The sequence below is a fragment of the Catharus ustulatus genome, chromosome 4 (genome assembly GCF_009819885.2).
Source record: "Catharus ustulatus isolate bCatUst1 chromosome 4, bCatUst1.pri.v2, whole genome shotgun sequence".
Taxonomy (NCBI): Eukaryota; Metazoa; Chordata; class Aves; order Passeriformes; family Turdidae; genus Catharus; species Catharus ustulatus.
Window position 1 is genome coordinate 28,995,808 of NC_046224.1, and position 12,853 is coordinate 29,008,660.

A 12,853-nucleotide genomic window follows, 5' to 3' on the forward strand; every position below is an offset into this window, starting at 1 on the left:
TGCTATGACTGATACTTTACTGAGTAGCTGACCCTCAGGGGCAGTCCTGGCAGGAGAAACCAAAACACAGCACTCCTTTTCTGCCAAGGCAGGGCCCTGCCCTGTAGCCTAGAGTGGTTGTTCTCCCTCCTCCTGGCCTTGTCATCTCCTGTTCTTTGCAACACCGACAACCTCAGCTGAAGGGCCAAGCTCAGGGGGACTGGCAGCTGCACTTCCCTGGGAAGTGAAACAAAGAACATACCGATTCCCAGAGCAACTGTTTCAGCCATTGAGCTTTACAGAACTACAGGCACTGGCACCACCAGCAGCTCAGCTATGGAAAGTGAAACTGAGTAAGGCTTACTTTTTAAGGACTTCCAACTTTTTAAAAACTACTTCTAGTAAGGAACATAATTTACCCTTAAGTGCCAGGCTGGATGCCCTATTACCAAACTGATATTTTGGCCCCTTACTCCTAAAGTGAAATTCGTGAAGATACACGGTTAAGTAAGAGCAGAATACATCTTACCCAGCAGCTGCCAGAGAACTTCTAAAATACCCCACTGTTACTGGCCAGGGATGCGAAGGTTATCCTTTTAGTTATCCTAAAGACCCTGTTCCAAGCAGGGGTTTGGAATGATCTCCAGAGGTTCCTTTTCAACTTCAACAATTCTATGATTAATCAGCTGCTCCTGAAAACAGGTAATTTTTATAAACTAGGATGGGAGACAGTAAGTTAAGGCTACCTGTAGAAATAGAGTCGCAACCATGATCAAAGAGTTCTCCAAGAGGAGAACTACTGTTTGTTCTTCTGGCTTGCTTCCCATCAATGGCATCCAGAGACTGGTAGATAAAAAGTCCTAGTGCACCCAGGATGTATGCCCAAAAAGGTGCCTGAAAGAGATTCACATAAAAGGTCACCAGGTAGTTCCCAGTTTCCTAGGGATAATCTGTTTCATTAAAGGTAAACTAATGTTCACCACAAAACTGTACTATCTTGTGCTATTTGTTACTTAATTAATGGACAAACCAGACACACTAATTTCTACATGGATTGTAGTAACTACTGTAATGAATTACTCCAGATACACCAATGGGACACAGGTCCTTCTATTTATTTAGACAAAAGCAAACCCAAAACTTCAGCCCCTCTTCTGCATCAACTGACTTTCTTTTCTACCTCAAACCCACAATATTTCTGTAATTATTTGCATTCTTTGTGCTGAAACATGTTATAAAAATAATCTTCTTAAAAAAAAAAAGCAGTAGCAATGCACTTACTAAAGCTTTCAGCAGTCTGTGTGACAGACACTTATGATTTGCTCATATTTACAACATATAGATGTAAAAACCCACTAAGTTTTTTAATAAATAAGGACTTCACCTTTAGGGAATGATATTTTTCCAAACACACAAAAATTGTCTACCTAGGCACTTTGGGCAGGGCTTAAAAAAAAAAAAAGTAATTCACTAAATACGGAGGAGAAACTATCTACTTAATATTCATCATCAGTTTCAAACCAAGCTGTTACATTAACACCACTCTTAGGTTCAAAGGAACTGTTCTGCAGTCGTTCCTTTCATATGCACAGTCAGTCTGGCTTTGTCTAGGAATTAGGTTTTGTTAAAAATTATTTAAAACACCTTTGGAACAATGCACAGGCAACATTTTTGCCTCATCTAGTTTCCAGAGGTACCCTTAGCATTCAGGATTACTGTTCATGAAAACAAAGGTAAAAATGATGGAAATGCAGCTTGCAGGTTAAACAAGTGAACACCCACAGGCAGTCACAGAGCTGAATCCTTTTCCACTCCCTGCTAAGGGATGGCTGCTGTGGTGCTGCTACACCTCTGCAACTCCTCTCCTGCTGCACAAATTGACCAACATGTGTCCATGTATTTCCTAAGACCAGTAAAGGCTATTAAGCAGATTAGACAACAGATCAGATCTCAGTGTGCAGAGATTTGTCCACACTCAACTAAACCCAGTGTCACTGCTGGGGAAGAAGGGAAATGGCAGCCATCCATCAGTTCAAAGGCAGCAGTAAGAATGAAGATGAGATGCAGCTGCTCCTCCAGGCATTCTGATGTCTCATCATTGTTATACTCATTGTCTTGAGCTAGAAAAAAGTGATGCCTCCAGTTAGACTGGTCACAAAACACACCAAGCAGCAACATTGTCTTGGGTTACAGTACAGAGTGTGATAAAAGGTATCTATTCTATCACCACCTGTTGAGGGTGGGGGCAGTGATCCTTATCTCAACGGATAAGGATATTCTGCTAATGGGCCATCCATTGAAACCAGGTGGGGCATTGTTCTTTATCTTTTCACAACCCATCCTTCCTCCAGCGAGCCATTTTCTGCTAATGGCCCATTGAGTCCCACTGTGGGACTGATAAAATTACTGCATCCCATTGCAAGTTGCTCCAGCCAGGGGGTAGAGCCCAACATTTCTTACCAAGATAAAAACAGAGGTTTTGGGACACTAAGGGAGCCCCTTTCTCCACTGGACTCCAGAGGAAAACTGGATTTCTCCACATCAGCACTGGACCTCCGGAGGGAAACTGCACCTTCTACAGGAGCACTGCTTCAACTGAATCACATCTGTCACTGCAGGAGGATGCAGCCACCATTTAATGGGACTGCCTGCCAACACCCTGCCTGACGGGGTGTCAGGTTGTACTCTGACTTTGTCAGGGTTTGGAGTTTGTTTCTTTGTAGTACTGTATTCTATTTTAATTTCCCTAGAAAAGAACTGTTATTCCTAATTCCCATATCTTTGCCTGAGAGCTGCTTGAATTCAAAATTATAATAATTTGGAGGGAGAGGGTTTACATTCTCCATTTCAAAGAGAGGCTCTTGCCTTTCTTAGCAGACACTGTCCTCCAAACTAGGACAAACATGTTTAAGGAAAGTCCAGTTCTGAACAGCATTTTTGCTGTTAAATTTAAGAATTTCTCATGTATTTCAGGCTGGCTAATATACTGTTAGCAAAGTAAAATGGTTGGCTACTTCTTCCAGCTTTTTTAGGAAAGACAGCCAAAGAATCAGGAACTCGCTTTAGGTGCAAGCTCTGGATTTGTATGCAAATGAAAATCTAGAAAACTTAACACATTCTTCAAAACTGGCAGGGCTGACTCCTCCCTTAATCCAAGGAAGCCAAGAAAAATTGTTAGCACAGATTCATGTACGAAGCCTTAAGCAGGCAAAAGAGGAGATATTCCAGTGGACGTTTAATATACTGGTATTTCACAGCTCCTACAAAGATCACACTATAGAAATCCAGGTCAAGTGATGACAGCAATATATGTTTGATGCTTACTGATGGAATTAGTCGAGTTTCTTAGGTTTCTTCTCCCTTTTTTGTCTACTTACAAAAGGAATCTTGTTTTGGGAGATGGTTTAAACCAGGAAGGGGATTTTTAGCCACCCTTGAAAAGTTCACTCCTCAAATGAAGGGGAAAGGATAGAGCTTGTGGAGAACAGGAATCCAGGACTGAGGATCACCAAAGCCCCACAGAGGCACACAGAACTCAAGGGTCCTCCTGGCACAAGCTCACTTGGTCTCACATTCTGCAGGAGAACTGCAGCTACCTCCACTTGCTCTCCACCCTTTAAAAACAGAGGGCTGTCAGTCATGGCTCAAGTACTTCAGAACATAAAAGCACAGTTAGGACGTCGTTGAAGTTGAGATAATTTTAGTTGTGATATAATCCACATAATAAAGTACACATCCACAGTACATACAATGGCTTTCAGAGCAGCCTTGTTACATGGAGAATAACAGAGAATCTCAAACACAGCAGCTCCATACCTTTGAGCAGAAAGGCCATGAGAAATCACTGCTTTCTCTGGCAGTCTTTTAAAGGAGTATTTGAAAGACATTGCGAATTTTTATCACCAGTATTTCTGTGAAGTGCCCTAAAGATCATCTGCAGTGTTTTGTGAGGTGTCCTTACGGTGACATACTTCTATTCATTATGAAAAGATAGCTTGAGATCTACATTTAGGCTTCTCGCAAAGCAAGTGTAACACAATATATTGCAAAAATAAACAAATATATCAGCTTTAACTCAAACTTCTCCTATTAGTCTTTTGACAAAGCAGTAGCTTTTTTCCAGTTGCAAGTTATGGTACAGGTAGGAACATTCAGGATGATCCAAGTCTGTTTGAATTAGCTCCTACTGGGACAAATCAACGCAACAGTCCTTCCAGATTCCAGAACTAAAGCACTCTGTCCTGCCCCTTGCTAATCTGGAAGAAGGGTGAACATTTTCATCTCCTTTCCAGTAAGGATGATCTGTATCCATTGTAGCAGATCTCAGATCTGCAGCACCTGTAGCAGATGTGTTGGTATCCCCCACAGTAAAAAAAAAAAAAAAAAAAAAAAAAAAAAAAAAAAAAGGAAAAAGATCCTAGTAAGAATAGCATATATCAGAGAGCTTAGAAATACTACCTGGAACATTTGGAACATTTTAATCCCTAGGTTGTCAGTTCAAATCTAACCCAAAGTGGTAAGGACGCAAAATTCACTTGTGATCAACTATCATTTAGCAGATTAAGTGAATGCTCTAATGTTTTAAAAAAGTAAAATATAGTTTTCCAAATCACCAAAGGTTCCTAATAACCGTGGATTTTCTCTGCTATCCATCCTCCAAATACAGCTCCTGCTGCTGTCTCCTTTGCCTTCTCATGTGCCTGCTGCCCATTTAGGAATGTCCCCTGATGGCTTCCCACACTGGACCCAAGTAGTTTTCAAGTTAGAGAAGTGGGAGCATCTGAGAATGCTGACATGGGTGAGAAGAAAGGTCAGGAAGCTCCCCATAATCATCAGCTTTTCACTGATGAGGTGTTTATTATCTCTGCCCGAAGTTATATCCTGCCCAAGAAAAGTATTATTTGGCCAGACCTAGGTGTATTCTCACGGAACTAGAAGAGAACAGTAACCTGAGGGGAGGAGGCAGAGAGGGAGACGGGGATGCTTCTCTGCTTCAATTCAAAGGGATGTCTGAAGATACCACAACCCCAGAATCCTGTCACACAGATTCGATACAGTAGAATTGGTCATTTACTGACCCAGAGCATGCAAAAAAACAAGTCATATACATTAAGTGTTTGACAGGTATGTGTGACATGCCTATCCTTCAGGAAGAAATGGGGGTTTAACAGCAGGCATTCTTCTGCTCCATGATTCCACCCCACAAAAGAGCATGGCCAGCTGCAAAACACTACATGTGTCAGGGAAAGCTCTTAGAACTTGTTTCAAGCACAGTTCTCAAGTCCAGAGAGTTCAACAGGCTAAGCTTTTGCAGTATTTAAAGATTCAGTTCCTTAATTACTCATCACGTTAGCCATAATCTCACTTCCTCGATCCACACCTAATAGTGTTGCCCTAGTTTACATGGCCCCTTCTCTGGATCAGATCCAGAATAGACACAGACATTTTGACCAGACTTCTCCCTCCTCTACCCCCTAAGCATGGATCATTTCCCATGCTTCTGTTCAGCAAAAAAGCACTGTACAATTGTACTAATAGCAAGATGAGGGAACCGGCTGTTCAAACCTGAACTACAGCAGGGAAGACAGCATGGATGGAAAAAATAAAAATAATAATCAAATAATAGTATTGTAGTCCAAGGTGCTTTCATACAAACCAAGGACTCTCTCCATTCCTTTAGCATCCTTGTCTCTTCAAAAAGCCCTGTCTGAAAAAGCTCCTATTCTTGTGTATCAGGATTCCTACACCTTCCTACTTCATCCCAAATAACCTCCTTCTCCCGCTCACAACTGATCTGTTCTCCACTCATGGGTTTTGGCTGGATTTCTCACTCCACTCAGTGCTTCACATTTATTTTCCAAGCCAGGTAATGCCCCTTCCTTCTTACTGTCCCCCTCACACAAATGCTCTGCTCATACCAGCTGCTCCAGTTCAACTTTTTCTACTCTCTCCCCACAAGCTCAGCTGTGCTCCAGCTGTTTACATAGCATCATACCTGTCAATATCTTCCCCTCGTTTTGCCCTCTAGCAGGCCTCTTTCATTTTAAAAGGTGATTCAGTTATTTGTCTAGGTTTGCTGTTGTTTTGTTTTAAAAGAGAGAGAGAAAAGGCAGAGACAGCATCTCACCAATGTCCCTCTCTCTCCAAACAGCTGATAGTAGAGTCATGTGAAGTCACCTAGACCCTTCCCTGCTTTTTGGTCTCCCTAGATGTATGGTTTCAAAACAGCCCATTTCAGCAAGGTATGACACCCTTTTATAAACTCAACTACACCATTTCTTGAACAATCCTACAGAGCACAAGCCTCTCTTGCTTCCCTTAGCTCTCTGCACGAGAAACCCTTGGGGCCCTGCCACCTTTTCCTATCACTGTCCAAGAAGCAAATCCACAATCCATACTTTTCTCTTCCTGTTTTCCTCTGGCACTTCTGTCTAAAATTCTAACTTCTCAAACTATTCTACATTTCTATGACTTTATAAAAGAGGGCAGATATAAACTCAATAAAAGGAAGGGGTTTTGGTGGTTTTTTGTTTTTCTTTTTTGTTTTTCTTTTGTTTTTTTTGCTTTTGTTTTTGGCTTTTTATGATGAGGGTCATGAAACACTGGCACAGGTTGACCAGAGAGGTAGTAGAAGCCCCATCCTTGGAAAACATTCAAGGAGATTACTGGACAAGCCTCTAAGCAACCCAATCTAGCTGAAGATGTCCCTGTTGATGGCAGAGATGCTGGACAGGATGGCCTTTAAATGTCTCCTACACCCAGCCTGATTTTAGAGAGACCTGTGCCAGATCTTGAAGGATTACCAAAGCTAGATCCCTTCATGAGCAACCATGAAAGCAAAGGATCAAACTTTCCTTTCTCCCTTTTAATAATATAATGATGTTTAGTCAGTTTTCCCCAGAAAGGGGAAGGACAAACAAGATTCCCCTGCAAAGCGTTATGAATTGACTAGCTGCTTCAAAGAAGTCTGCTGGCACTACAGCAAAACAATTCACTGTCTTATGGTGGGGGTAAAATGTAAATCCTCACCAAAAAAGTGATCCTTTTGCACTCTAGTGCATCAGATACACACTGTTCTTACTTAATGTCAGCAAGATTTTTCATTCCTAAATATTTCTTAATAACTGTCATTCCATCAAAAAAAAATAAAAAATAGGAACACAACCCAGGCTGCAGAAACAGTGAAAACAATATTTCAGTGCTCCACAGAACATGAAACGTACAGGTGGTGTCCTCTCCACCCCCACACCTGTGTTCATTGTTTTCATTGACTGCTGTCCTAAATTACAGAGATTAGGAAACTGGACAAACACTTGATAAAAATGTACACGTGAATCATGGTTACAACAATGCCTGAGGAGTGCAACCTGCTATTGGCTTAGCTGTAAATAAGAAATCTTGTGTTGAAATGTAGAGGAGACAGTGGTACAAACCATATTCCTGATAGGCAAGGAAACATTACTGAAGCAGACAATATTTTATAATTCCAAAACATACTGTGCTAGTCAGTAAAAAAATGGCTTTTAATGGCTACTGATACTGATGAACATAAAAGGGATAGTGTATAGGGAAATAATAGCTCCATGTTAGGAGAACAAGAGAGCATTTTGTGGTTTGAGACATTAATTGCTTTGGGGTTGGGATAAGCAGTATGAAATCATGGAAATCATTGCAGTAGAACAAAATGGAACCTCAAAGTGCAAACAAAGTACAGGTTCAAACAACTAATTCAAAAGGCAAAATCATGAGGTGGAAAAGTGCCTGTGGGGAAACAAATCTGTCAGTTGCTTTCTAGTAAGTGACCCAAACAGAATCCCTTGCAAAGAAAACTGCTAAACCACAGTCTTCTGGCAGCTGGAAGGGAATACTAGAGAAAGATCTCCTTCTAAGCATCTGTTAGCAGCTGCTCTTCGAGGGATTTAAACTACCAGTCTTACTTATTTTGGATGGTTTGTACAACATCAAGATTTCAGTGTTTTCAATAAAGGTTTAACCAAAATGGCCCACTTAAGATAGGTTAGGGAATAAAAATCAACCACATAAACCAACTCAAGAAAAAAGAAACAAACACACATCAAAACCCAGACCTGCTTGCTATTTTACTCTTGTTTGTCCATCAGGTGATCAAGACATGTTCATGACGGAAAGAGATGCTGTTGAAGTGAACTATGGTATTTGTTCAGTCTGTGATTTCAACCATCTCTAACATAATTCTCAGCTCCAATGCCTTCCAGCCTACACATCCCAGTCAAAAACTACAAAGTAGGTATTACAACAGTGCATGCAGCACCTGTTAGTGTTGCAACAGATTTAGCTTTTTCAAAAAGCCATCCAGAAATATGACCTCAACTAAGGCAGAAGACAAGCTGAGTCATTAAAAAGCTGGAGAGAGAATGATGCTTCTAAATTATGTAGCAAGAGAAAATCAGGGCTAATCTCACAGAGCAGAGGCAACAAAAAAACCAACAGGATAAGGCTGGGTCCACACTGCATATTTGTAAAGAATATACTGATACCTGAACATAAAAGTCCAAACTACAGGTTCTTATAAAATCCAGCTTCCACAATTAAAAAAAAAAAAAAAAAAAGACAGTTCAAAGAGAAAAGTTCCTAAAACCCAACAACCCAACCTAAGTTTTCTGGAAGGAATAATTCCCTGGATATCTGCAACCTTTTTGTACAAGGATCCTCAAGGGAAAAATAACTTAAGCAAAATTTACTTTCCACTTTTAGTTCTGAACAGCAAAGAGAAAAAGCTAAAATGAGCATTCAGACACCTAGCTGGCACAACTGATACTTCCATCACAAAACCAAGCTGAAGATGGCATTTTAATTATGGAAATGTGACTAGAAAACCATCTGTAGTTTCCAACCATTCACTATCATCTGTCTTCCCTTCTACTGGCTGCAATGCCTGAGTGCCTCTACCTGGTGATGTGTATCACAGGAGTGATAAAGGAGAGACCAAACTGAAGTTAATTTCAATCTGGACCAGTTTCCTGATATGTCTGCCACAAATACTTCTGCTATTACAAAGGGCAAAGCAACTAGAGAAAAAGAAGTGCTCTTCTGACAAGAATACTTATCAGGGTAATGCTATGGTATTAAAAAAGCCCCAACCAACTGCTGTTAGGATTTAAGTCCATCAGAACACAAGAAAAACAGCGGCCACCTTTCAAGGTATATTACCCACATAATCAATTTCCTCGTGCTATTTCCTACCCTAACTCCAAAAGACTGCAATGGGAAACTTTCAACAGGCTGGGAAACCGACAGAGCTCCTGAAACTGACTGAGAAACTGTAGGCACTGCAGTTCAAGGGACAGCAGCACCAGCCCACGTTAACAAGCCCGTTTTTCCTCCAGAAGTTAAAGCAATTAAATGTTTCCTACACAAGGATGGGAAACATTTGAGCTTCTGTCAGCTACACATCTGCTACCCAACCCAGGCGCAGCTCTGACGCCGAAGAAGCATCAGCCATGTCTCATGGCCCAGCCCTGCCCTGCTCCTGGGCACATCCCACACCCTCTATCAGGACCAGCTGCTGTTTCGACGTGTGTGACAACCACACTCTTGAGGAGGGCGACATTCCCTTCCCAGCCAGGGGCACGCACACGGCAGGCAGGCTGGGCCCTGGGGAGGCGGGGGGTCCCACGCCCCAGGTGAGCCCTTCGCAGCACGGGTGCAGTGCAGGCCAGGCGCCCACACACACCAAAGCCCCGGCCCCACGGGGCCCTCCGGGCACTGAGGGCTCGTCCGCTGACCCTCTTCCTTCCACGTGATCCCTACAGCATCTGGCCATTCCACCTCAGCACCCATCCCCAGCTTGACCCCTGCTGCCCCAAAGGGTGAGCCGCGCGTCACCGCTCCCCGATTTCTCGGGACACCCCTCAGCAGCGCTGCCTTAGCTCTCCCTGCGAGGGACGGGACACGCGGTCCTGCGGCGGAGCCCCAGGTGACAGGGCACGGCCCCCGGCTCCGGGCTCTGTCAGGAGGCACCGGCGGGGCGAGCCGCAGCCCCAGCCGTGTCGGGCGGTACCTGCTCAGTGGCGCTGGGGCAGCAGGCGATGAGCGGCAGCACCGTCAGGCAATTCAGCAGGAGGCCGCCCAAGGTGATGGCGTTGGGCGCCAGCCCCCGCGGGACCCGCTCCACCAGCCAGCCCCAGTAGGGCTGCAGCCACGGCTCCAGCAGCGAGCGCCCGGCCGCGCTGTAGCGGTGCTGCTCCAGGCGCTTCAGCTGCGCCGGGCTGAGGGGCGCGGGCAGCGCCCAGGACACCACCATGCCCGCACCACCGGCACGGACGGCACCGGGGTCAAGGAGCCGCCGCCGCCGCTCGGGGCGGGGCTCAGCCGAGCCGGGGGCAGCGGCGGAAGAGGCCGACGCCCAACAGCGGCTGGGGCGGAGGGGAACGGCCGGCCCTGCCTCGGCCGACGCGCGGCGAACGCCCTCGCCCCCGCCCCGGCTTGGGCTCCATGGCCCCGTAGCGGGCAGGGCTCCTTGGCCCCGCCTGGCCGTGTGAGGCTGGGGGTGGCCGGGCGGTGGGGAAGCCCTCGGTCGTGGCGGGGTGCGGCCGGCAGGGCCCGTCCCGCCGCTCCCGGGCCGCGGGCGGTCAGGGCCGGCGCTGTCCCCGGGGAGAAGCGCGCACCTCTCATCTCCGCATGCATGGATGAGCGCCGCTCTCAGCCGTGATTTCCCTCGTTCGGCTTATTTCCCTTTCGCAGGTTTTATCATGCAGATGGTTTGTATACCAGAGGGTGTGCACGCAGCAGGTGGCCATAAGGATTTTGCTGGAGCAAAGCATAAAGGCAGTGTTTGAGCGGCAGGTGACCTCCCTGCAGCCAGCAGGACAGGGCAGCCGTGCCTGCAGGGAGGTGACCCCGCAGTATCACCCAAGGATCCCTTCCACTGCCCGGAGGAGACCCATGGCCTGGGGAGTTCTGGCCTTAACGTGTCAGCACCTGCACACGATGTTACACAGGACTTCCTTCGCCTCCTTCACTTGCTTAGAGAAGGTGCTTCAAAACAAATACACCTTTTCAGAAATTGTGGCACATCAAGTTATTTGAATTGGTCGTGAAGTTTTCATGTATCCCTGAATCTCCAGGAAGGTGTGTGGTTTCTGAGGGAGGCCAGGAAAAGCTGTGTAGCTGAAGTAGAAAGTGAAAAATACAACCTGCAATGGCATCATCTTAGCATAGGAAATTCTTTAAGTTACTCCACTGTGAGACAGAGGGTGCAGCTTTCTGTCCAGACACTGCACAGAGCCACTTCCTGTTGGTTAAAGTCACCTGATCAACTGATAAAGTTATTATGTGTTAGGTTTCTCTACTGTATGTATATGTATTCTATGTGTAATATAATACATATGTATATGTATTATATATGTATAGTATATATACTGTATGTATTAGGTTTCTCTACTGCAAGAGTCAGGAGTGTTTGACACATGTTAAATGGTGGTTTCCAAATCCCACGATGTGCTATGTACATTCCAAGTGCTACGTCATTCATCAGCTGATTTAATTTACGGATCACTAAAAACAGTATGATGCAGTGATTGTCATTAGAGGCCAAAGCAGATGGGATAGGAACTGCTAGCAAAAGAGAAGGTGTCCTAGTTCAGAAGGTAACATGTAACACAGTAAAGAAAGGTTCAGTTGCCTCCAACTAGAGAATGGCAAAAGGGAAATCTGACAGATTCACAAGTCAGATCCCTAGTCCACTGGAATCACTACATTTGGAAGAAGGTAAAACCTTGTTTTGTTTAATATCCTGTGCATCACTGTGATCAATGAGAATAACAGAACTGATATTTATGGAGAGATTGCTCAAGCTCTTTGGATACCTGGAGGAAAAGAAGAGAAACTAGGGAAAGAAGTGGAGGAGAAAGTAATTGGCATGAAAAGCGGGTGCCACGTTAGAAAGAGATTCCCTACTGAATTTATCACTGGGCTTGGGGAGGGATTTGTTTTAATTTCAAAAGTATTCAGCAACAAAGCATAGAATAAGAGAACACAGAATTGTAAGTCCAGCGTGTTTAGTCTTCCAGTACTTCCTCAGTATTCAGGATACAGTTTTGCTTCCAAAGCAGCAGCTTTACCTGTCAGTCATGAAAGCAGGACATGAAAGTCAAGTGACAGTAAGTACACTGTGCTTAAAATAGAATGCCTTTTGCTCCAGAGTCTCAAAATGCAACAAAAGACTTTCATAAAGTAAGGGTTCCCTCACAATGCTCTGTAAAAAGGTACCAATATTATACTTTTCCCCCTGAAAGGAAGTTCAGGAAGCTTGAAATATATCTTACAAAAGGAATACTTTAAAAAATTTCTGATTTTCCATAAAGACCTTATTAACAGTATATCCCAATTTAAATAATATTTTAAAGATTACTTGTCTCTTTGTTCTTCCTCTCCTTTATATTTGTGAGATTGTTTTCAGTAAAGAAAAAGTGCTGGCAGTAGCTGTGCTCTTTCAATGCTAATGAGTAACTGCAGTGCCCATATCAAGCTCCACATACACCAATTTGAGAATGGAACTGTATTTCTACATTTATATGCCAGATAACCTTCCATGCACAAAGAAAGCAAGCCAAGAGAAGACCAAATATTTCCTCTGTCTTCATTAAAAATAAATGAAAATTTTTAAAATTAGCTTTGATCCATCTTTGTGTTTCTATCTATGTATGTTTACATGTATTTGCTGTCTTCTGTTACTCCTAGGTCTTTTTCAGGTTCATTAATTACCTGGAAATCCTTGTGGCTTTGGAGAAATTTCTTTGGAGCATTGTGTCATATCTTCTACAGCATGCTATTCTGCTGCTTCTATTCCCTCTAAGCTGCTTTTGCTGTAGTTGCTGGTTTTGGTACCTCTTTA

At 44.0% G+C, this 12,853-nt stretch overlaps 1 protein-coding gene across 3 annotated transcripts in view; it reads right to left on the minus strand.

The window, feature by feature from the left end:
• CHPT1 (choline phosphotransferase 1) overlaps positions 1 to 10,320 on the minus strand; it is a 21,138-nt gene extending 10,818 nt beyond the window's left edge. For 2 of the 3 annotated variants that reach the window (XR_004417705.2, XM_033057958.2), the window contains exons 1-2: positions 10,019 to 10,307; positions 726 to 873 (exon numbers count right to left, since the gene is read on the minus strand). Coding sequence is in view for 2 of the 3 variants with exons in the window: in XM_033057958.2 (XP_032913849.1) it covers positions 726 to 873; positions 10,019 to 10,261 (391 nt within the window). In the remaining variant the exon portion in view is untranslated. Of the gene's footprint in view, positions 1 to 725; positions 874 to 10,018 lie in introns of all 3 variants that reach the window. The other variant, XM_033057957.1, reaches the window with a different exon arrangement.
• Between the last annotated feature and the right edge of the window lie 2,533 nt (positions 10,321 to 12,853).